Raw genomic sequence first — 25,750 nt, 5'->3', positions numbered from 1 at the left:
TCCTCTTAAACTGAGGCACCTCAAAACTGCACACTGTGTTCCAATATAAATGGTTTCAGTCAAGAAACACTGTTTCAATTTTGCTTTTTATTGCAGTACAGGTAATAATTAAAAGCACTAGTTTAAAATCCACACCAGGTTTCTGAACAAAACTGTTCCGGTATATGCAAACCAAAGGGGAAAATAGAAAACTGCAGAGAAGTGAAAGAGCCTTCTGAAAGTGTTTAGTAAAAAAAAGTCTTTAATTGGTTTGCCTGAAATCCTGAAAGATACTGCAACTTCAGCAGGCCACTGAACTATAAAACTGGCAGGAGAGCTAATTTTGAACTTGAAGCTCGATGTGTAAAGGTAATTAGCAGCTGCAGCCTTATTTTTTAAGAGTCTGAGAAGCTCCATAAAGCCAAATATTCTTGTGAATTGTGAGTTCATGTGGCTCTGTCCATTGCAAGATCCTTCTTCCCTTTTCTTTAGAATGTGTCTACTCTAAGAAGAAATTGTGTGTTATAGCTCCAAGAGGAACTGAGTAGAATCTGCTGCCTGCTGTGTTTCTGGAGCACAGGATGGGTCTGGCTAAAATAAGTCTTCACTGCTCCACCTCTCTCCTTTTCTCTGAGTGATTTATAGTCCCTGGTATAATGTAAACTCTTGGCCCAGATGCCCCTCTGAAAGTCCCACACTCAGAAGCTCACACCAGCCCAAGTCTTTAATCCTAACATTTTTAGCTCGTGTTCTCTCATTCTCTGGCAATTCTGGGTATGCTCTGGTCTCTACACAAATGCTATCCATTGTCTCCATCCTTCTTCACCTAGAAATTATGATCTTAGGTCTCCTTCATTCTGGTTATTTCTAATTAAATAAATGAAAGGAGACAAGTGGCAGCCCTTGTCTATCTGAAAGAAAAACTTTTATAAGCAGCATCAAGGGGGTCACACTATAAGTGTTCCTATAAAGCATTCTAAAGACACAACTTAGGCTATACTGGTTTTCAGTGTAATATATCAAGATGTGACCACCAAGGAAAAAAAGGCATAGCCAGAATCTTACTTTTGACTAAGGATAATACATTGTATAAATAATTATAAAATTTCATACAGGCGTAAGTGTCTTGTGGGTTGTTACCTTGATTTAGAAGTATGTATCTCCTAAATGATGATTATATCATCACTGTAAGCTGTAATTCAGAGCTGCAGGTCTCAGCAAAAAAATCTGGTATGTGGGGTAATATAGTTTTGGATCCATCAAATGGCATGATATTTCCACCTTTTGGACATTTTTGAGTTACATATTTTATAGATCAGACACTGTTTACAACTACATAAAATATCACTGTACACATTTAAGAAATGATGAACATCATTGCTCACAGAAGATCATAAGGCAGAATGTCATCTTCAGAAAAAACACTTGTGTATGTTTTTTGTGAAAAAGAGTGAGAAATGTGGATATGAAGAGAGGAGAGCTTTATGTGTTTGCTATAAGCAGGTGCTGAGAAAGAAAACCCTTTTTGCAGCAAGCAGCTTTCTCAAAATGAGTTAAAACCACAGTCTTTAAAAATGCTTGTTAGTATCTGCCTGCACATTCTGTTTAGTAGATCATGGAATGATATTTGCTTAATATGCCCAGAGAAAGTTCTGAAAAATAAGTCACGTAACAGGCAAAATCCAAGGCCGTGACCTCAAAGCCTAGTTTATTCTGCCAGCTCTGTTGAAAACATTTCCATATGGTTACGCTGAAAACTTTACCATAAAACAGAATTCTTTGATCTCTATTACTTTATGCAATCAAGGGTAAAGGCTGCTGGAGTTTTTTAAAGATTTAAAAAGATATATAGTCAGTTCTGAAAATTGAACTTAAACTAGTAACCTGGCTGGCATTCCTAGGTACTGTCAGGAGAAATTGGGTGCAGAGGACAGTTTTAGGACATGCCATTTTTTCTGAACTTCTCTCATTCTCTTCACTGTGAACTAGGATTTAGAATTTGGCCTTTGACCAGTGTTCAGGAGAGCAGTCATTGTAATTCTTTGTCATTGACAGGGATCGATGGCTAATCATGGATGGTTCTGTGCTGGAAAGTTGCATGACTTGTAAAGCCATATAGAAATGCACTCCTTTTTTCCACTTGACAATCAAGATTTAGTAAAATAGCAGTTTCTTCAGGGGCTTGAGTCTATCAGGCAGTAATTAGACTGAGGAAGTGGATATATGAAAATATCTCCTAGTGAACTGTTCTAACTTACACATATACTTTTAATTTGCTGCAGAAGGACAGGTTTGACATCATCACCCATGATTTGTTCTGTTTCACAAAGCAGACAGTTTGGATTTATAGATACTCTCAAGTATTATTAACAAGACCTAGACTGCTCTTTACTGTTAAATTTTAATGGATTTCCAAAGACAGAAATGTAAGAAAATAATTTTTCTTTCACCACTTTTACATATGAAGATTTATTTATTTTTTTTTATTTTTGGAGGCGAGAAGCTTTTAAAACAGTATGAATGTGTACACTACAGTAAATGCCACCAGAAGGCTCCTGTTGTTCCTGCTTCTAGTTTGGGTTCTTGTCAGAAAGGAAAAAGTGGCAGTCATACATTGGCTGGCCTGGCTTCTCAGGGTGATTTCATTCTCCTAACTATGTGTCTGCCACACATGGCTTTGCCATAACATTCAACTGTGTATCTTCGTAGTAAACAGAGGGCATTAGGGCCTCTTCACTTTCTTAGCTGTAACACAGAAACCTACTGGAAGTTCTATCAGTGTCTTTCATTTCTTTCAGAGGACCATCCAAAACAGAAATTGTAGTAGAGAATGAGGAAATGCAACACCAAAAATGGCTGAATCTGCACTCAGACTGGAAGAATAAAAATGCATCCACTTTACACGCTCTTCTAGTGAATGGGTAAGTAACAGGTAAATAAGATCTATTTCACTGCTGTGGGTAGTCTCTTACTAATGGAGGATAACAAACTCCCTCTTACTCCCAAAGGAAGCTCTTTTTCCCAAGGTATCTGTGTATAAATCCCAGCACATACTCATGTGAGTTGTTAAGATACACTCTGCAATGATTTTAGTGTCTACAACAACTGTAGTCCGCGTCTAACTTCAAATCCTCAGGAGGCCATTCTGCTAAAATAACAGCACTTGAGTAATACAGAGGTGATGCCCCTGAAGCACCTGGACCGGACAGCTTCATTAAAACTCTGCTGAGCAAGACAGTCCAGCAAAATCTGCAGCAACATCTTACCATCCTCTTCAGCCCGTGTAGTCTGGATTCATACATCTGGAGCAAACACAGCTTCTTCAGCTGAGTCTGTATCCACTTACAGTAGGTTTCCTTAGCAGCTCCTCTGGCTGATGGTATATTCCTTTCAATTAACCTGACTAAACAAGTAGTTGCTAATGAGAACCCAGGATCTCATGGTTCAGACATTCAAAGTGTGACTTTGAGACTGAAGAACCAATGAACTCAGAAATCCTGGGAAAAACTGGGAGAGACACCTAATCCCCATCTACAACTGCATTCTTCAAAAAGCAGATGTATAGTTTTTGTTCTCTCTTTCAAATGCCTAGGAGATTTCAGAACATCCTTCTTCCATAGAAAATCCTTCTATTTCACAAGAAAAGACTGTCTTGGGTAACTACAGAGATACAATATGTGTGAAGACACAAATCCGAGGAATAAATCTACTTTTCTTTTGCTTGACTCTGTTATTTTTTGTACTCAAAGTTTTTCCTAATGGCAGAATACTAAAAAGAAGCTAGCAAGAAGCAACTTTTGCTTTCGTACATCTCAACTTTGTACATTTTTTGGTTTACATTGGTATTTTCCCCATTCAAGTTCATTTTTATTTCTTCATCTAGAAAGGCCGAGATGGTGTCTGACACTTGAAGGTTATCTTTTTAACTCTTTTCCTTTCTCACTGTGTTTTTCCTCTAGCCTAACAGTATCTAAATGCTTTTCTCCAGAGTAATACAAGAATAAACACCTTGGGTTGTGACCAGATGCAAAGGTAGATCCACAGTCATATTCTGTTCAGTCACTAAAGTGCAAAGCAGAAATTTCAAGGTACTTTTTGACATGTTTGAAAGAAGTCTACTAGGAAATGTGTGAAGGAATGGACTTGGAGCCTCTGAGTTACAAGATCTAGTAGCAAAAGATCTAGTTTTGCCCAAAGTACAAGTTCAAGGAGAGAAAAGATCAGTAATGAGGATTATTGATAAATCTATTGCATAAATGAAAGTAATATGTAGGAACAGATGTTTGAGTCCCCCTGAATCCAGAAAATGGGTAACAAGAAGGGTTGCACTTGAAGGGTTGGACTTGCTGATCTTTATAGTCTTTTTCAACCTGGTTGATTCTATGATTCTATTCTATGATTCTAAGAAGTGAGAAACTAAAGCCTTGCATGAAGGGTGAGGGGTTTTTTTGTTTTGGCTGCATCAGGCATCCAGTCCAGATGACTGGGAAGTGCTCCCGAGCCCTGCAGTCTAGGTGTATTCATCTGGATCAATTGCACCACGTAAATGATTTGTGCTGTGGAGTATGTTGGATGTTTAAAGGGCTGTTGGGCTCTTGAACTAGTGGAAACTTGGGTAAGAACTAAAAAATACACCACTAATTCATAAAGTTTTGACAGTACAGGCTATGCACACATAAAAGCTTAACGTTTTCTCTTTAGAGCTGCCATTTAGAGCAGGCTGTCTGGTAAGTCAAAGAAACAAGTGTAAAACATGATCATGGCTGTTCTCAGTTGTATTCTGTGAATTTTTTTAGGGAGCGCAAATGTCTCTCAAAATTGTGCACATGATTTTCTGTCCTGAAATTGATTGTCCATCTCTACTATCTCTGGAAAATAATTTTATAGTCTGTGTTTTCAAGAACAGAAACAAACTGATTTGCACAGTATGTGAATGAGGTAAATGCAATGTAGGGAAAAAAGGCCTGGTCAAATACCAGATTCAAGGCAATCTGGTGAGGTGGCTGGCACTCTGTTGTTTTGCCCATATTACTATCTATGACTTAAAATCAGATGCATCCTCTTTTTAGGTGATTGCAGTTTTAAAGACACTACTTACTGACTGAGATTAAAGCCTTCAAAGAATTACATGGGGAACAGGTAGCTCTGCTTCTGCCAGAAAAGCATGTACACAGTAGGAATGAAAAAGTAGCGGAAATACAAAGGCAGTCAACTAGTTCACAGAATCACAGAACATGCAGAGTTGGAAGGGATCCACAAGGATCATTAAGTCCAACTCTTTGCCCTGCACAGGACTGCCCCCAAGAGTCACACCACATGCCCCAGAGTATCATCCAAACAATTCTTGAAATCTGGCAGGTTTGGTGTTGTGACCACTTCCCTGGGGAGCCTGTTCCAGTGTCCAATCACCCCCTGGGTGAAGAATCTTTTTCTGATCTCCAACCTAATCCTCCCCTGATGCAGCTTCAGGTTATTCCCTCCGGTCCTGTCATTGGTCACCACAGAGAAGAGATCAGTATCTGTCCCTCCTCTTCCCCTCATGAGGAAGTTCTAGACTGCAACGTCTCCCCTCAGTCTCCTCTTTTCCAGGCTGAGCAGACCAAGTGACCTCAGCCACTCCTCATACGGCTTCCCCTCAAGGCCCTTCACCATTTTCATTGTCCTTTTTTGGACGCTCTCTAACAGCTTAATATCTTTCTTATATTGTGATGCCCAAAACTACACACAATGTTCAAGGTGAGGTTGCACCAGTGCAGAGTAGAGCAAGACAATCCCCTCCCTTGACCAGCTGGCGATGCTTTGCCTGATGCCCCCCAGGACACGGTTGACCCTCCTGGCTGCCAGGGCACTGCTGACTCATATTCAACTTGCCATTGACCAGGACACTCGGGTCCCTTTCTGCAGCACTGCTTTCCAGAATCTCATTCCCCAGCCTGTATGTACATCCAGGTTGCCCCATCCCAGGTGCAGAATCCAGCACTTCCCCTTGTTGAACTTCATATGGTTGGTGATTCCCCACTCCTCTAATTTGTGAGGTCTCTCTGCAGGGCCTCCCTGCCTTCGAGGGAGTTGACAGCTCCTCCCAGTTTTGTGTCCTCTGCAAACTTTTTCAGTATCCTTTGCAGTCCTGTGTCCAAGTCATTTATGAATGAAGAAAGATGAAGATGAATGAAGATGATGAAGATGATGAAGAAAACTGGGCCTAAGATGGTCACCAGTCTGATGTCACCTCATTCACTATTACCCTCTGTGCTCAAGCCATGAGCCAATTACTCACCCACCACATGATGTGTTTATCCAGCTGTGTGCTGGACAGTCTGTCCAGAAGGATCCCATTAGAGACGGTATTGAAAGCTTTACTGAAATTCAAAAAGATTACATCAACTGGCTTCCCTTGATCCACTAGGTGGGTTACCTTGTCATAAAAAGAAATCAGGTTTGATAAGCAGGACTTTCCTCTCATGAAGCTGTTCTGGCTGTGACTGATGACTGTGTTGTCTTTCAGGTGTCTTTCAGTACATTCCAGAATAATGTTCTTTTTGTGCAACAGTGCTCACTGATTTAACCAGGATTTCCCCTCACTTGACAAAAAAGTCACCTCTTCCCTCTCTCATATGAAAACTTACAACAAATGATAAGTTTTTGTTGTTTTAATGCTTACTTATGCAAACTTCCTGGATTTTTTCAAAACACCCAAACTTTATGGCACAAAACTTCTAAGGCATGTTATCAAAGGCATTTAAAGGAAAATTCTGTCCTTTGACTGTAAGGAAGAGGAGACTGGCAATCTCTGTGCTTTCGGGGGCCATAAATTAAGACTTGACAGACTGTACACCCCAGTTGACCTCCGAGTTGGATCCATGCCCAGGGAGCGAGGTAGTCTGCAAAATGTGTAGCATCCCCTCCTGAAATGCATTGTAAAACTGAACTAATATTTTGAATTTTCACCAGGCAGATGCTGGAAACCATGAATGATCTGGCATAAGAAACTCCTTGAGTTTCTTTTTACAGTTTGGGGGAATTTTTAACAACTGGATTACACTGAGTACAATACCTGTGCTGATTTTCAAATTACTAAAATTAATCAATTTATTGAGATTTCTGCCATGTTTGTGTTTCCATATTTAGACAGATGTGTCAAAGCAGAAGCAAAGTGGCTCTCTTTTGCACTAAAGAAGGTAAGAGAGGAATGCATATAAAATAGATGTTGTGTTAAAATGTGTTAAATCATTTTGAGAAATGTGGATGTTTAGTGTGGCTTCATTCTGAAATTTTTATTAGACCTCTGCAACATCCAGTTTTGCACTGGGTTTCTTTTTCCCTACTTTTCTCAATTTCATCAGATTTTCTTATATTTTGACTATTGGATCTATGTATTGAGGTAGCCCAGTCCTGATACCACAAAACAAATTTTGTCAGCAGTCAGGTTCCAAGAATTAAGTTCATAACACTTCCTTCTGAAAGTATCCTTTACCACCAGAGTGGTTGGCAGGCTATCTGCCTGGGAGTTGAAGCTGTGATCTGTTTAGTTGTTAAGCACAAGGGGACAGAAGAACCTGAAGTAGAAAGTTACAGACCAAGTCTGTTGGCGCAGCAGATTTTGCAAGTTTAAGCGGTTTGAAAATGCAGAAATTCATCTGTGAAGTTCGTCTGTGATGAAATCATGTTCTACAGACAAAGAGAACTTTGCTGCAGAATACTTAAACTATGAATTAGCTTGACCCAGGGAAAAGTAATTTCGAGGCATGATCTAACTTTGGGAAACTAATCAAAACAGTTGCTATTTATCAAAAAAAGGAAAAAGCGCATAGGAGCCTGTCAAAGGTGTTTGCCTCTCATGTGTTACTTAAAGTACACTTAAAATTCCTTGCCCTCCAAAGTTAAGTGAACACATTAGGAATTACAAGTTACGAAATAACCATTGCTCCAATTTATTTCTTCACCACTAAATTACCAGATACATGCAATGGTAGCATATTCTCCCTTGGGATGCTGATTGCAGAAACTGGTGGTGTTCTTTTGTTCTCTAAATCACAGTGAGTATAAACAGGATAAATAACAAGTCTGGCGTCTTTCAAGTCCAGAATATAAAGTGAAACAAAAGTGAACGATTCTTTCAGAAAAATTACTGTCAAGTGGGAATCTGGTATAATTTCCAGTGGAAGTGGCTTGTAAAGTGGAATGGACAGATTACTGGAATGTCTTCAGATCTTCAAATATTTTTCCTTGGTAAATTCCACAGGCAAAGCAAATTTGCTGCTGTGTAGCTGAGGAAACAGTGTGACATTAACCTCACACCTGGCTTAAGAAAAGCCTTGTTACTGCTGAGCAGATCTTCCAGGAGTGGTTCTCATGGAAAGTAGGCTGACATGTTGCTAGCTGACAGGAGGACAAAGATATGAAACCAGGAGACCTCCCCAAGAGCAGTCCAGTAACTCCTGAGAGAAAGGAAGTCAGGATGCCAAATTTAGCTTGGTTAATATTTCAGGCTGAGCCAGTCAAAATTAACATCAGGAGAGCAAATCCTTCGATACAAAGGAAGAATAAAAATGGCTCGGTATGTTTAATACTGTTGTGCAGTTGCCGATGACCTAATTTACTGTATTGTACACTAAATTAGTTTAATTTCAGTCAATTAAAATTTCACAGCTCTGTTAAGACCATTCTGTGCTGTTCTCTTGCAGCCAGCCTTGTACGTGCTGCCCCTGTGGTAACGATTAACGCTCTCCTGTTCCTCCCCAGACTGTGGCCGCCGCCCCGCTGCTCGCATGAACAAGAGGATCCTCGGGGGCAGGACCAGCCGCCCGGGCCGGTGGCCATGGCAGTGCTCCCTGCAGAGTGAGCCCAGTGGACACATATGTGGCTGTGTTCTGATTGCAAAGAGATGGGTCCTGACAGTAGCACACTGCTTTGAAGGGTGAGAGAGCTCAAGATGGTTTTACTGCTCATATGAACTTGCACATGTGAATTACCAAGTCTTTCCTCCACTACCAAACACACTGGGGGGAGGAGATGATCTCTGCAGAATGGCCAATCATAGAGGTCTGCTTTTAAGAGACTAAAAAGGAAAGTAAAAGGTACAAATTAGCATCAGCTTAGGTTTTCAGATGTTTTATTATTCATTGCTGGTGTCTCTACTGATGAAAGCTCAATGAAGATGCCCTGACTTTCAGCAGGAAACAGGAAAACAGGAAGACCAAAATACTAATCCTATAGCTCTCCTACAACAGCCATGGATTTAAAAAAATCATTCTGTGCATGATTGTACAAAAGACCCTGGAAAAATGCTATGGCCATTGGTAAAAATGAAAACTGAGTATTTGCTCACAGTGCAAATGACATACTGAAGTCACTGCCTTTTCTGTTTATACAGTTCACCCTTTTATTAGGATCGTAATCATTAAGAAGTCAGTATTAACCACTACTTGATGCCTCCTGGTATCTGAGGTGGATGTATGAACAGTCAGGCGTGCAAGGGATGTTTACATGTCTTGGAATTGTTTTGATCATGTCAGCTTTTTGGTGCTAACCGATATTTCTTTTTGATGAACCACATATTTTGGAGGGAATTTTATTACCTTGTATCGTTTGTCTTGTGCTAAAGTTTTTAAATTGAGTTTCTAAAGAAAATTTAAACGAGTGTTTTCTGCTGTAGTTAGCAAGTGCTTTTATGGTTGCTTAATCTTGGTTTAAATTGGTGTTTGCTCATTGGAAATTATTTTAAACTACTCTAAACACCTTTCTTTGTGTTCAAGCCCGCCGAAATCCTCTGTTAAGCAAAATTCTCTTGACTGATATTTCTTTATGTTAGTCATTCACTTTTTGAGTAATAATTTAAATTTTGTCTTTTTATTTCTGAAAGACTGAGTTATTTGGTATTTGTTGGGGTTTGTGACTTTTGTGTCCAAGCCAGAAGACATCAGGCGTATCTCAAGACGTCTGTGAGTGTCTCAAGGTGTGAGATATACCATATTAATGGAAATGCCATTGGATAGACCTCGGTTCTGACTAACACATCATATCAAGCTCTAAGGATGTTCAAGAACTGATTGCATTCAAAAAGAAGAAAAGTAATAATCAGAAACTTGAACATAGATGACCTTCCTCCTAAACAGTGTGCTAAATGTATATAAACAAGAACATAGTATTTTATCAGGTTTTGGGTCCAGAAGGAATTACTCTTCTTTCTCCATCTATTTTTAAATATACTGCTGGAATATTTCCTAACCTTTGGAAGAACATTTTCTGGTGATCTAAAATAAAGAGTGGGACAGAGATCGATCCTTCCGCAATATTGGACTGATACTGAATCTCCTGAATAAGAGATTTCTCCCATTAGTGAAAGATAGGAAAACCAGCTGTCAAATTACAAAGCAAAAATTCTCCCAGTTTTGTCAGTTGTAGAAAGACTGCCATTACATTTTGGAGCTGTGCATTTGTCCCTCACGTAGGGCTATATAGTTTCTATGGAGCTCAGAGTATTACTTGTAACAGGTTTCTTTCACATTTGTGTTCTAAAGACCTTAAAGTACTAACATTCCAGTTTAATAATTCATTGTGCAGTTATGAACTTTTTTCTGCCTTTCTGAATAGATTTGAGGAGTCTGAAATCTTCAGATTCTTCATTTGTAACAAGCCATTTGTAAGCCTAATGTATCAACAGCAAGATCATTCTTGAAGTCACAAAGTTTTCTTGATAAAAAGTATTTAAAAATTTCCCAAACCAACCAGATAAGACAATAATTTCAAGAGACTTTAAAGTGTTCTGGTGCCTTATACAAAATGCTCCATTTTGCAAAGTATTTTATGAAGTTAATATGAAGTTCAGAATACAAAACATGAGGAATACATAACAGTAATGTAGTATTAATAGTCATGGAAAGAGCTGCATTGAACATCATGGTCTTTGCTAGTTTTATTATTGTAGTCCCCAGAGTTTTGTCAAGATTGTTTTGAAATGCATTATATTAAAGCATCCAAGACAGTAAGGTTTTTTCTTAATTGTAGGACAATACATTTTGGCTGTGACTGCTTATTGCTCTAGGCAATGCTTTTCTCAATGCTCATAAAAACAAGAGCCTATGAATATTCTTAGCACTTAATTTCTGTAACTTTATGGAAAAACTCACAAACTGATCATGATGGTAAAACGATCATTATAGTCTGAAATATCAGAATTTTCATCCAACTCTTAAGATAAAAATAGCCTTTATTTAGCAACCAAATCTCTTGGCAAATTACAGGAATTACAATCCTGTTGAGTACTGTGAAAAAGCTGAAATTTTGCATGCTTTGATTTACACTGCTTTGAATCCTTTGTCAAAGGTTCTCAGTTATATGGAGCTGTCTTTCAGCAGTTGTGAGAACTGCTGACTTTTTTGAGGGCTTTTCGAATCACAGACTAATTAGGAACCCATGAAGACTAATTAGAAACCTGCAACTTGTTCTGTGACCAGGTATGATCAAGAGAAGCCTTTCATAAAATCTGTGTTTTTCACTTGTGTCTCAACTGACACTAGTTCAGTCTTCCCAACTTGTATCATATGTATCACTGCTTTGTGGTCTTGTACATTTACCAGAAGAGTCTTAAACAAATGTAAGAGTCAAAGTAACCTTTGATCTTAGGCGTAGAAAGTATGCTTGGCACAGATGGACTGCCCAATAAATAAGGGATTTTTCCCATGGCCATCATAAAATATTTAATTTACGTAATAGCATTGCTTCTCTGAGACTCCATAGGGATTTCAGCTAGACTTACTGCTGTCAGCAGCAGACTACTGAACAATATTCTCATCCCAGTAAAATTTGAATGTGCCCACCAGTGAGCATGTGAGCAACTAATACTTGGGCAGAATCCAAGAGATGATTTTGAGAGCCTTTAATACAGCAACTAAGAGATGGTTACATATCTTCTAACGGAGTGAGTTTCAATGCATTTGGTTACAGACAGGAAGGAAATGGAAAGCAGTGTCTTTTGTTGCTCAGATCTTAGCTGTAAGGAATGATGCCTAAGTGTTTCTTTTTTCTTGTAGTATTCGTGTGTGCATTGCTTTGCAAAGTGCAGTGTGCAAAAAGGGAGAAAAAATTCTCAGGTATTTTATTTTAAAAGAAAGATCTTGATTGAATTTCACATTTTTTCTTCTTTTTTCTTTTTTTTACTAAGGAGAGAAAATGCAGCTGTTTGGAAAGTAGTGTTTGGAATTAGCAATCTTGATCATCCATCAGGCTTCATGCAGACCCGACTAGTGAAGACCATCATCCTCCATCCACGGTACAACAGAGCAGTCGTAGACTATGATATCAGCATCGTGGAGCTTGACAAGGATATCAACGAGACAAGCTATGTAAGACCTGTCTGTTTGCCCAGCAAGGACCAGTTGGTTCAGCCAGACACCTACTGCTACATCACAGGCTGGGGACACATGGGCAACAAAAGTAAGATGAGTATTTCTGGGACTTTAGGAAAGACATGTGAACCTTCTACTGAGTTACTCAAACAAGTGATCCTGTTACAAACCTTCATCCATTTATACTATTACTGGGTCTTAGTAAATACCAGGGAACTGGAGCTACTCTCGAACAGATCAAGTTGTGATTAGAGCCTAGCTTTTCCAAAGCAGCAGCCTCAATTTATGCTTCTTAATCCTTATTTAGACAAGTGGTTTGATTTTTAAAAATGCTGAGGACCTAGAAACTCTTGTCAAGAAAGTCATCTGAATTACTTATCATTTTACTGGTCTAAGTTGTATTCAGAACTGTATTGCAAAGGTATCGCATCATCATTGCAGGTGGAAATATTCCTAGATCAGTGAAAGCTGAAGGCTCTGAAAGCATTGGTACACAGGCTGAAGGAATAGGGTCTTGAATCAGCACACTGGATCACACTTTGTACTTGTGACACAATTTATTCCATAATCACAGCTGTTGGTTTTGTATTTGAACAGAATGTTAATGTGTTTTCTTGTTCTTTGGCTACTGCAATCCTTGTGTCCCATGACAAGAACTGTTATGTAAATCTTTGTTCAGGAAAAATGATTCTGTATGAATCATATGCAAATTAGCCTGCCCCAACCCTGTTAATGTACTAGCCATTGTGTTTTTCTCCCTTTGCTATTATTATAGTAATTACTAGGGATGGCTTTTCTGTACACGGGAAAAGGAAATTTTCCTTTCCATTTTGCTTCAGGTGGGACTTCAGCTGCAGTGGCCGGGTCAAATGGGGTAAAAATTAAACTGCACACATGAGGAGTGTGTGCAGGCTTTTACTAGCAGCTTTATCCATCTAAAAATATCTCTATGTAATGTCAGGAAAAAAAGCCCAAAAGAACTCTTTCACAGCACTGGTAAATGGAAAAAGGTTCTCTAATGTGGTCAGTGTTGCTTTTAAAGGTTTTATGTTAGGAAGCATCAAAAACCATTTATTACTGCACCACCTAGATTGAACAACTTGATTAGAATTCAAGGTCACTCAGTTGTCCAGTCTACAAAAAAGTCCTTTATTGTCTCCTGAAAGTGATACAATCATTTCAATAAGCTTCGAATTCTGATTCCCTGATACATTCTGTAAGTCAGATTTACCCAAACATAACTCAAAATGGCTTTGATTATACCAGGCTTTAGCATGAGAAACAAAAGAAACAGGGAGATCCTGCCATGGAACAGTGAATCAAACTTCACCTTCCTCATATGACTGTTTTCCAACCACTACTGCCCCTGTCTTAGAAATCCCACACCATATCATGTCAAGGTGCGAATGTTCAATAAACAGCATTGCACTAGTGCTCAGTCCTTCTCCAGAATGGAACACATAATGCTCCTGGCTCAGGAGCATGACAGTCACAAATCCTGCAATGCAATAGTGCAAAAATCCACTGGCTTTCACCTTGGCTTTGTGCTAAAGGGAGATTCTTCACTCCTTACGTTTAATATACATAGAGCAATATTAAAAATTCATCCCAATGAAAATGTTTCTCAAACAGCCATCATAGCTAAGTATTTGTGTGTTTGCATATAGTTTAATGCTTAATTCTGTTTATCAGTGCCTTTCAAGCTTCAAGAAGGAGAGGTTCGCATCATTTCCTTAGAACAATGCCAGTCATACTTTGACATGAAAATCATCACCAGCAGGATGCTGTGTGCTGGCTATGAATCTGGCACTGTGGACTCTTGCATGGTAGGCTTCTCTCTATGGAAACAGTCAAAATTGCTTTTAGAAATCAAAGTAGAGTGATGTTTATTAGGTATAGCATACTTTATTATAGGAATGACAACCATCTATTTACATATTTTAAACAAACTTTTATTATTATTACTATTATTGTTACTGATGTAAAAAATTTCATGATAATTAAATGCCGCTTGAAGACTCTAGGGTTAATCTATATTAGTTAACTTTTTAATTTGTATGAGCCTTTTGCAGGTAATTTTTGGTACAAATGTAATAAATACTGGTAATGCTGTGTGCTGCTACATTGTTCAGCAGAGCAGCTGGTTTTTACAGCTGAGTTATTTACTAAAGGCAAATGGCTGTAGGAACTGTGACGTAGCTTTAACCATGACTGCTAGCCACGTGTATAAGAGACTGATTTTCCCTCTTCTGTTGCAGGGTGACAGTGGAGGACCACTTGTGTGCGAGCAACCTGCAGGGCGCTGGACTTTGTTTGGTTTAACATCCTGGGGCTCTGTCTGCTTTTCCAAGGTTTTGGGACCTGGAGTTTACAGTAACGTGTCACATTTTATTGAGTGGATTGAAAGACAAATATACATCCACACCTTCCTGCTAAATTAACTCCAGATGGTAAGAATTGTGCTGACAGACAAAAGAAAAAAGGAGTCAGCACTTCAACTCTAAAGGTTTTGCAGTCCAGAAACTCTATAAAGTAGTTTCAAGCTCTGTCTGTTCTTGTTGTGGAGCTATAGAACAAGCAGTTTATGTTAATGATGAACCCTCTGATGATGAATATACTTTGGGGTAGAATTAATAATCCTTTGGACTTTTCTTTTAACTGTGTTGTGGTGCTATTCCAAACACAGCAAAAGGCTTAAAAGGAAAGAATCAGCCACTTTCTGCCTTTCAGCTATTAAAACTAAGTAGCAGCACAGGCTAGGAAAACCTTTTTAAATAACCTATTTTAATACTATTCAATTAGTAGCACACGCATTTTCACTCACTTCTTGTCATGAGGAAGGAACTCTGTGCATTCAGGTGGCACTGCAGGACATATATTCACAAGGACAACACAAAGACATGGTCACACCATATGTTGGAGGGTGGAAGAGATTGATGGGTTTGTACACCCATGTGGCACAGGACACATCAAAGCACATATGCAGGTCTGCAAAGGTGTGTAGCCACATGCTCCCAGTGTGCCTGTCTGGCACACTGCATTCTGTCCCTCAGAGTGGCAAACTTGCATGGGCAAAACCCTGTACTGTCCTGAATTCACAGCTTCTGCTCCCAGAGCCAGCTTGGGCATCTCGGAGGAGTGATGGAGGAATCAGTAGGCCAAAAGACCCGTAACTACCACTTGAGGCACCCAAGACCAAAACTTTATTATTCACACTCTTTAGACAGATTCTACCACTTTATTTTCTGCAGCTTCCAGTATCCTAACATGTCCAGGAAACATCCATGTCTTGGCAGCAGTACAGTGATCAGTGCATTTATCAAACCTGTGCCCCACTGGCTTTTCTCTTCATGTGTGTTCAGCACACAAAGCATGCAGGGACCTTCTCCAGCCCTCTAAAAACATGAGAAGGTTGCCTATGCCACTGCAATGGTTTCCCCTTCTAAAGTCAGCTAGTTTGGACATCTGGTGAGAGATGGAATATGCAGATTTAAAATGGAAAAGATACAGTATGGGCAATGTCCATAATACTGGGAACTGAGTATTTTTTGATACGTCTCTTCTAGTGCCTTGCATTTAAAGTTTAATTTTGACTAACAAGAGTAAAAATTTGGGAAAAGGTAAAAAGCAGAAAGAAACTTGAATAGTAGGCAGCTTGAGATTCCAGCTTCTGTTCAAATGAGTATTAGAAATAAGTGAAGCTAAGTACAACAGCTTTACCAGCAAAGGCTCAAAGAGCCTAGCTCTTGTGCTTGGTAGCCAGACATGGAGTGCTCTGTGCAGTAGTAAGAGACTAAGCCTTGTCTCCAGGAGTCTGGTTGAAAAAGATTATAATGGAGCTTGGCACCTCTTCATGGTGCAAGAGGGACAGTGTGTCTTATCAAATTCTGTAGGTGATGTCCAGCACAGCTCTCAGCTTTTGGGAGGCCAGAGAAGGAAGGAGAAGTCAGGAACTGAGGATTACAGGATGAATTCCACTGGGGAACAATGTGTTTAAAAACTGTTTTCAGTGCTGTGCCTAGTCCCCCACAAATCCAGCCTAAGGCACATAATTACCCTTTCTGCTACCTCTGGCATGCCCCCATAGCAACATGGCAGGGCCTTGTCAATACCATGACTGCCATATGTGGAAACATGCATTGAAAGACATAACACATGGACATTTCAGGTACTAATAATCATGTTGCAACTTATCTACATAGATCTTTTGCTTTAGTGAAGGTTTACCTCTTATCTCCATATCTTCTTTAGCATGACTAACATTAGAACATTAGTCATATTAGGCAGCGCTGTAGACATCAATATTAATACATATTCAAGATTTATGTTATGGATTCTGAAACTAATTGATTATTGAATCACTGTTTCATGCTCAGAAAGAAAACGCTCTAAGGCTTTGCTAGGTTTTGGTTTAGGTTTTTGTTTTTTTTTTTGGTATCTTAAGGATTTTTGGTTTTACTGTAACACTTTAATATTCTTCTTCCCCCAGCTATAAATGAGAGAAAGCAGTTGTGACCGTGTTTTTCCAGTGCAAGTAGATTACAGCTGAAGCAGGTTATTGGTATCTTTGCCTCAAGGATATCGAGGGTGGAGCTCTCAGTCCTCACTTCAGCTTTCCTGTGGGGCCAGGATCTCTGCAGCTGTAGGGCAGCAAAGCTCAAGTCCCAGAGCCGGAGCCGGTTACCAAGAGTTCCTTGAGAAGGCGGCCCCAGGGACTGCCAGAGCCAGCCAGCCCTGCTGTCCCTCTGACACGCCTGGTAACAGGTTTCAGCCAGGTCTGTTTTCCAAAGAGGTGCTGTTGCAGAATGAGCAGCCCAGCCTGACTTCTCTCCACCAGATGAAGTGGTTATCAGCTTTGAATATTGTAAAGCACTGGAGTACATATAATCATTCATGTAGATATTAGCATTACTAAATGATAACATGTAATTATACATTTTAATTAACTGGGTTTGGCCTGTCACCAGTTTCCAAGCAGTCCCTCCCAGGAAACGAGGGAGAGTCCTGCTTAAACATATGGTCTAGACCCATCCTGTATGGGATTCCTATGAAGAAATTACAGGCTGAACCCCATCCCAAATGGCTTTAGGAGGGAGCAGTTGGGTCTTGTCCTCCCACACAACTCTGTCTGACACAACATTCCGTGTAAAGAGGAAATTTGTAATTTTATAAAGGTATTTTTATACTGGTTTTTTTATGTGTGCACATGAAATAGGCAAACATGCTCTTCCTTCCACTGTAGCAAGTCTTTCCCTGTGTGTTGATCATAATTACACTTTTTCTCTTACAGGTAAGGTTAACATTTGTCAGTTTTGTTTCTACCACAGCTGTAGCTCCAAATGGAAGCAATGCCACACAGTCAAGCCGACACGTGTCTTTCTGGTTGTACTAATAAAAATTTACAATCATTTTCCAAGTAACCTCTCTGTTGAAAATGTGTTTTAAACTTTACAGAGACTAAATGGTAATAAGGAGATGTGAAGTTATAACTTTAGCAATAATGCCTAAAAATAGCCTCCAAAAAGCATTTTTGTACCCTTAGCTGGCTTTTTTTTACGCAGCCCTGACAGGCCTGTAAGCACTGCAACACTTGTGGAGATTCTGGCACTACTATCACTGTAAAACTTTCAGTTTCTTCTGTGTGTATGCTTCCAGTACAGAATATTACCAGCATCAGACTGAGAAATCTGAAAAACTAAATCTGCAATCTGAACACATTTTGTTCTATGGCTATTTCTCTGGAATACAATTAGTTTGAAATAACAATCTTCTTTTAACTTGTACACAACATTTCAACAACATGCAAACATGCTGAAATCAAAATGCACACAGAAGCTTAAAACAGTTAAAATGTATGTTTTCACTGCAGTAAGGCAGCCAGGACCATGAGAGCAAGAGTAACACAACCAGAATAAAACAAGAACAAATAATACAAAAACCACACTGAAATTCAGTTGTGAGAATGATCTTAACACAGTCACATTCAGGACTTGCCCATCAGCCTTCGCAGAGAGCCAGGGATGGTGGGAGCAGCAGGCACTCTGCCTTGCCTTCTCCTCAGCCTTGAGCTGCAGCCACTGGGCCTGAGGAAAAAACATGGCTTGGGCTAAACATTCAGCTGAAATTGTGCCCCAGGTACAGACCAAACCTCAGTGCTGCCAAAACACTTGCTCAGTAAAGGCAATGGCTGACTGCCTCCTGCAAATGTTTAGCACAGGCATGGCTGCAGTGAAAGAAAAATCAAATATTGCACATCACAAAGGCAGTTAAAGCTGCTCTAGGTGTAGCTGCAAAGTTTGGGGCAATTCAAAGTGGTTGTTTTGGTTTATTTTAAAATGACAAAAGCCTAAATGTACATGACATCTGGAAGGCACCTGTGAGATGATCTTAAAAAGCTTGTTTTCAAAATGGAAAAGTGAGGTCATGCTGTGCCTAAGTGCAGGAGTGCATAAGCAAGCAGGGGATCATGATGTTTTCAGTGCTAAAAAAAAAATAATAAAGGGAACATTGAACTGTTGAGAAGTATAGGGAGAGCAATTCGTTTGCACCCTTCATTTGGCACCACTTTAGATATGGTCAATTAACATTTTGAAGCTTTTACTAAAGACTCACTACCTTCATCTTCCCTTCAGTAAAAGACAGCAAGTGATCCCAGCAAACAGCCCTCAGGTATTTCTGCTGCTTGTCCATCACAAAAATACCAGCCAACCAACCAATGAACCAACCACCCAAAAAACTACCAACCAACCAAAAAAAAAGCAACCCCCCAAAAAAGTGTTTTATGCAACGGATAACAGATACCCAAACTGCTTGTCAAAGTCCTCTACTAGAACACAACCTATAGAGGACAATTTTAAGCAACATGCAGTATCAAATACATCAGTGATGCAAGACACAAAATAAAAAAAGTGTGTGTTATTTTGCACCATTTCAAGTGATACAAAAACACAATCTCAGCAGAGAGAAACATTTAAAATTATCTGCAGTTTCACAGTAACCCACAGAGCCTGGCACTTTTGAGACCCAAATGAAATCAGCTTTCATTCAGTTTAAGATGTGTCCTGCACTAAGCTGTGAGTAGTGGGGTGATCATGCTTGTAAAGAGTCACATAATAGCAATTTAAATGTCCCAGAGGCATCATGCAGCTGGTCTAAGGGCTGACAGATGACTCCAACTTATTTTTCTTCATGTAGTTATTTTGATGCCATGGCTTACAGACAGGTTTTGGAAGATCTTACTCTGAATATTTATGGCTTTTGTGTAAGACCCATGTGAATTCCTGACTCCAAATGATCTACCTGACAAATGTGCTGGTAGGTTCTGCTCCTGCAGCAGAGGCAGTAAGAGGGCAGGTCACAGGCCAGTGTTGTCCTCCAAAGTCTTTTTCACAGTGACAGGAGGGGACAGAGCTGAGCCCTGCACTCCCTCAGATCACTGCTAAGTCTCAAAGCTCCTCCATAAAAGCTCAACAGTCATAGTCACAGACTCACAGAACATAAAAACAATCTGCCCTGTAGACACAAGTGCCGTAGGCTTAAGGTGCAGATGATTCATTCAGGTCAGACAATAGAAACAAAACCAGTATTTGACTTCTAGGGCAGGAAAGCACTGGCCTGGCCTGTTTCTCTGGAGCTCTTTACAACAGGAGAACATCTGCTACGAATTGCAAGGGTAGAGCTGAGCTTGCCTTGGGACTGTGCAGCAGAGTAGATGATTTCACTGCATCCCAGTAAGTCTCTTCCTGTATGATTCTGCCCTTGTATCAGCTCATCTCCCTGCACAACCTGCTGGCTGTTTTGCACCTTCTTTTTGGACACCTTGCAGCTCCCATGGCTTGTAGAGAAAGCTGAGATGTTTCACTTGAACAACTGGAGGCCACTCCTGGCAAGGTGCCCCCACAGCAAGAAGGATGTTACAGACAAACATCTGAAAACGTAACTGCAAACCAACATGCTCAACATGATCTCTTAGAATTTGAATGTCTGCCATCACTTCAAAGGTCCCCACTAACTTGATGTTAGAACTTAACAAAACATTTTGTCTCATGTTCAACCAGATTAAAAAAAAAAATCAGAAATAGTTGTCATCACTGGCTTCTTCCTCTTTTTTATTTCTACAGAAGAAAAAACAAAAAGGTTATTTTTCTCTTTTTCTCCTCACTAACACTAGGGATGGAGTCAGCCCTAATTACATTTTACCTTTTGAAAACAGAACCGTTTTAAACTTTTGGTAACATGTGGTGACCGGCATTTGAATGAACTTAGCATGCCCTCAGTATCTGCCCTGCATAGCAGCAGCAGTCTCAGACCTCACAGCGTTTGTTTAAATTCTTGCAGAGATCTTAAAAGATGTGGAATATGTAATGTTGATCATTGATGTGTAAAGCTCATGGTTCAATTAAAAAGCAGAGCCCTTGCCCCAAACACAGTGCCTAAAAATAAACACAAATCTTGGCAATTGGAAAGCAGAACCTTTCAGAAAGTAACAGAACCAAAAAATGGGCTCAATACTAATAATTCATTAGCAGCTACAGTTTGAGGAAAGTTTTTATTTCAACAGGTGTTAGCGGATACAAAAAATTTTCCTAAGTTCCTCCATAAATCTGCCATGTAACTGGCAAAGGGAAGTAAATGGAGGGAAGTAAAATGGTAGCCATATTTTAGTCTGGAATCCAGAAGTAGCCATGTGTACCTCAACCACCTTTGTTCAGTGTGCTGGACTCATCTACCTCCAAGAGGAGATGAGCAACAGCACTCGAATGTGGGATATGCAGTGGGCTATACCTTCTTCTGAGCAGCCCTTAGAGACACTTCAGCTGATTATTATAAAAGTCTGGAAGAATGTAAAAACACCTGAGAGTAAAGAAGAGTGATCTCATCAGCTGGAAGCTGCTATTTGTAAGAGAAAGCCTGAAGACAGACCGGAGTTACCCACTGCCAGACAATTCTGCAGTGCAGGCAGGAGGCAGTTTACAGAAAAGTCAAGCAGTCAACATCTGAATTGGGTGAGGAGGAAAAGAAGTCCTGTCAGTGGTGAATAACTTGGAATGGTACATGGAGTCAAAATGGAGGGATGCAGTAGGAGGATGAACTAACACAGAGAACAAAAGACTGCATTAGGATTTGCTCTTTTCGTGAAGAGAAAGGTGAGGGACACACATGACACATGTCTCTTCTGGGCTGCTCTCCTGATGGTTAAAAAGGTGTTTGGCCAGCAGTGAGATGGCCCCTGCAATAGCCTGGTGAACAAACTGGACCATAATGGTTATAGAAATTACTGTGTACACACACTGCAACAAGTAACTACAAGTCTTGAAACAAGCTAACCAGTAACATTACATCCCAGCCCTTCTGCTTACTTCACACTTCAGCAAATGGTGAATCCCAGGGAATGCCAGGATTCTAGGGTAGCACTGCAAAGGAGCAGGATGACTTACCTTAACTGGATCCTGCAAATCTGCATCCATGCAAAACCATTAGGTATTATGCAATGTTGCATACAAGAAATAAGCAGTATGCAAATTCTACTGTATGAAGATATATAAAAAACAACCCAGCCTCTGAGATCTTGAACATCTTAATAAATTATTGAAAAGTTTTATAAACAAAAAAGCTTTTAAGGAAATGTGTGTGTCATCTACCTTGGCTGAAGAAAACAGAACCACAGTGTAGCATAAATCAGCAGTTATTACTCTTGTGTTTAACCAGTTAGCATTCCAACTTTGTAAAACAGAGTAAAGCATCTTCTTCACACAAAAGAGAATTCAAACCTGCTTTTTCTGCTGGAGATACAGCACTGCTGCCCACTTCCGAAGCACACACAGAGACTTTGGCACATGAATTAATACCACCAAATGTATCTGTATTAGTTTCCTTTGATAAGTTCAGAAATTCAGTCTTTTTAGAGTTCAAGTCATTTGTACTCCCAGAATCATCCTGAATATCTAGTAAGGAGGAGGTGTCCTCTACTAACCCATCTCTTGAACAGGCCTGAAAAGGTGTTTTAGATGTTGGCAAAACACTGTCAGTGGTTTCTTCCTCTGATGCAGCACGTGCAGCTGAACTGAAAGACACAGAAGTAGCTTGGGACTCCCCTCTATCATTCACATTGCACTCATCTTTCCATCTCTTAATTGCTTCTGTCTGCCCCTCGAGGGTCAGTCTGTCAAGGTGCTTGGCTCTCAATAACGGAGATGGAAACAATGTTCCTTGGAGAACTCTCAGAAAATATCTACAAAATAAACACAGTTACAAATAAGCTGTTTAAAAGCAAACTCAAAACTGTTTCCAGCTACACTAAAGGAAATTGAACACCTTCAAGTAACCCTGAGGCTGCAGCAGGCTCTGGAAACTGTTAGTCCAGCAACTGCACCAGAACATGCCATAAAACTGTCATTTTCAAAGACAGATATTATCTCAGCTGCCTTCATTTTTCTGTCCTGAATACAGTTCTCCTACACACTAGTTTCTGCACCAGTATGCACTGCCAGCTTCAGTGAAGGGCCAGGGTTCCAACTACACTGGAAGTGGAACTTTCTCTGTATAGTGTTGGCCCCAGGAAAAAGACATGAAAATCCGTGTGCAGTTTACTTTGCATTTAATTCACCATGAAACACACCCTCTTCTACAAAATTGAACAGCTGTACATTGGAAGCAGACACCAAGCTGAATGTTTTCTCCTGCCTTGGCTCTCTACAGCCCTACCAAAAGGTCCCAGAACAGCATTTATCTACTTATTTGTCATGTAAGGGAGATTTACTGTGTGTGAAAGAAAAAGCTCTACTGTCAGCACCTCCAAGCTGAGAAGCAAGGATGCAAAGAAAAGAGCAGACATGTTTCTTGTACCTCACAGTTTGTCCTTCTGCTGAAGTGTGAACCAAAGCTATCAGTCATATCAGATCAGTCATGATCCCCAGTGAGTGCAGCAAAACCCTGGATGACACGCCTAAGACACAGATCAAGCCATGTTCAAAGGGGACTTGAATGCTTGCTGGCTATTGCAGGCACCTACAGGCACAGCTCTGCCAGCTTTCCTGCTGGCAGCACTGACAACTTATGCAGCCTGTACTGCAGCACTTGACCCAGAAAGGGTGCTGAGATTGTGTCTAGCCATAAAAAATTAAATCAGATGAGGAAGAAACAGCACTTATTCTCCCCAGCACTTCTTAGTATCTGTCTGTGCAATTCAATTTCAAGTCTAATTCTTTCTGAAATGAAAGAGACAAAACACAGAACAATGAACAAATTAGCAGAGGCACTTCACTGATAGGCTGCAGACGAGTTCACGTTCAGCCAGTGAAAGGAAGACAGCTGTGGCTACTAAGGAGAGCTAAACCAAGAGTTTGATCAAGTCTCTTTCATTGGTTTTCACACTGTTGGCTCACTCAGGTGTCACCCTGCTCAGCATGCTGGAGTTTGGGACCTCCACCCAGTGCTCCCGCCTTTCCAGAGTGAATGAGTTATTGAACTTGGACTTCTGCAGTGAGGCAAAAAATATCAGGGCCCCTTGTGAACCTAGTCAGTGTGTTTTCACTTCACAAAGAAGTCTGTACATGCATTGTTCATTCTAAATATTCGTGTATATACTTGTGACATAAATTTCAAACAGAAAATCATTTCACAAATAAACACAGACTAAGCACAGTACTTATATGTCCATGCACTAAGCATAGTACACATCCAGCTTTGATCACCGATTTGTATATAAATTATGAACTCTGTGGTTAGAAAAATTACTGTTTCTTTCCCCTCAAAGACAATATTTAATATAATGTAAATAACAAAATGTTTTTTTATTACTGAAATTTACTTTGAGAACTAAGTGTCACTAAAAAGTTGTCCTTGAATAGCTTGGTCTGGTAGAGTCATGAAATTTTCTTTAAATTGGAGGCTGGGGGGGAAGACCTCTAGCCAGAGATTTATAACATCACTGAGTCACAGAAAACTAATTTTGGTAACAGCAGAAATCTGTGATTATAAAACAGAAACACACCTGGGTAGCAGAGCAACACAAGTAGTCAGGAGGAAAACTAAGTAAAATACTGGGTCTGTTATGTGCTTTTCCATGATCCAGTAAGAATTTGATCGTGGGTTGTGGGTTTTGCAGCTTGCTCCAAAAGCCAGAGTGAAGATAAAGTAAAACAGGATGCTGCCAATTATAACTACTGTATGTATCCAAGTCTGCAAAGCAGAAAAGGAAAGAAATTAGATTTAAGCTCTAAAACAGGAAGACCTGTAACACCTGTATGTGTGTACACTGGCAAGCATGAACGTGCATCCTCTTCCTCCAAGGGCAGCTGCTGAATGTACCAGAGGATACATCTGTTCAGATAATATTCCCAATTTCATACAAAACGGTCCAGAAAGAATGGAGCTGTCTTTCCACAGTACACAGGTACCCCAACCACTTAATTTATTTAATTTTAATAAATTCATAGCTTTTCATTCTTTCATGAAAGACATTTTTATGCCATTTGCCACCTCATCTACTGGCAGCAAAGAAAGCTTTCTCAAGCAAACGGAGGCCAGACCTTCACATGACACCACCCTTATGTATCTTGCTTGAGAGGTTAATCAGCTTTCTACACTGGAGTGTTCTGTAATTTTACACCTAAACGACTATAATAGGAAACAACATTGTCACTGGTCTGACAGCTTGCCGACATTCAAAAACGCCAAACAAAACCCATTTAAGTCAAGTTCTCTATTCAGAGTGTGAATACACTCATGCTATCCATATATTCTCAATAAAGACATTTTTGTCATGATTGCCACGCTCCCAAGAGAACAATGAAATCACAACTTGAAATTTCATCCATTATAAAACAATCCTAAAAATATTTTTCAAAAAAAGTCAAATAAATAATAAAATCCATTAACCTGTGTCCTTCTACTGTAAACATTCATGTATTTTCTTTAAAATTATGCCAAATAGCCAAATATTACCCTTGTAAGGGCTATAACTTTATCCAAGGTAATGCAGATGCTTCAGCTTGCGCAGACTTAATTAAAAACTGCAATAATGTTTCCGTACCATACTGCTTTTCCCATTTTGGCATCAAAATACCCCTCCGAACTGTTCATCCTGGCAACAGAGCAGATCATCAGCTCCAAGCATTCAAAATCAACAATTCACATTGTTGTTTTTGAGATGCCAGTTTTGAGAACTAAGGAAGTTTCAGTAGATCACTGGTTGATTTTATCATTTGCAAAACTGAACTGACATCCCCAAAATCCACCATACCTTAACAAGGCAGGATCCTTTCACTGTTTACAAATAATTCTGAGGCCAAATTGTATTAATTTTAGTCATATGAGTAATTCTATTGGTTCCAATGAGAGGTGCATTAGAAGAGCTGTCATGGTCACATAAGTATAATATTTAGTTTTTGGCCCTTTTATATGTATTCTGTTTTGTATATGAA

At 39.8% G+C, this 25,750-nt stretch overlaps 2 protein-coding genes across 6 annotated transcripts in view; one reads left to right on the top strand and one right to left on the bottom strand.

Moving 5' to 3' along the window:
- The window catches only part of CORIN (corin, serine peptidase), a 119,814-nt gene extending 102,702 nt beyond the window's left edge, over nt 1–17,112 (top strand). For both annotated transcript variants that reach the window (XM_051789944.1, XM_051789943.1), the window contains exons 17-22: nt 2,778–2,900; nt 7,108–7,157; nt 8,722–8,896; nt 12,143–12,414; nt 14,019–14,152; nt 14,585–17,112. In XM_051789944.1, coding sequence (XP_051645904.1) covers nt 2,778–2,900; nt 7,108–7,157; nt 8,722–8,896; nt 12,143–12,414; nt 14,019–14,152; nt 14,585–14,767 — 937 coding nt within the window. In that variant the 3' untranslated portion in view covers nt 14,768–17,112. The remainder of the gene's footprint in view (nt 1–2,777; nt 2,901–7,107; nt 7,158–8,721; nt 8,897–12,142; nt 12,415–14,018; nt 14,153–14,584) is intronic.
- A 963-nt stretch (nt 17,113–18,075) lies between these two features.
- ATP10D (ATPase phospholipid transporting 10D (putative)) overlaps nt 18,076–25,750 on the bottom strand; it is a 45,507-nt gene continuing 37,832 nt past the window's right edge. For all 4 annotated transcript variants that reach the window (XM_051789908.1, XM_051789911.1, XM_051789910.1 and 1 more), the window contains 2 exons: nt 24,319–24,506; nt 18,076–22,557 (listed from right to left, as the gene is read on the bottom strand). In XM_051789908.1, coding sequence (XP_051645868.1) covers nt 22,035–22,557; nt 24,319–24,506 — 711 coding nt within the window. In that variant the 3' untranslated portion in view covers nt 18,076–22,034. The remainder of the gene's footprint in view (nt 22,558–24,318; nt 24,507–25,750) is intronic.

This window comes from Manacus candei, unplaced genomic scaffold (assembly GCF_025592945.1).
Source record: "Manacus candei isolate 608988 ecotype Guabito, Panama unplaced genomic scaffold, ASM2559294v1 h1tg000028l, whole genome shotgun sequence".
Classification (NCBI taxonomy): domain Eukaryota; kingdom Metazoa; phylum Chordata; class Aves; order Passeriformes; family Pipridae; genus Manacus; species Manacus candei.
The sequence above is the reverse complement of the archived record's forward strand: the minus strand, read 5'-3'. Positions and strand labels throughout refer to the sequence as shown.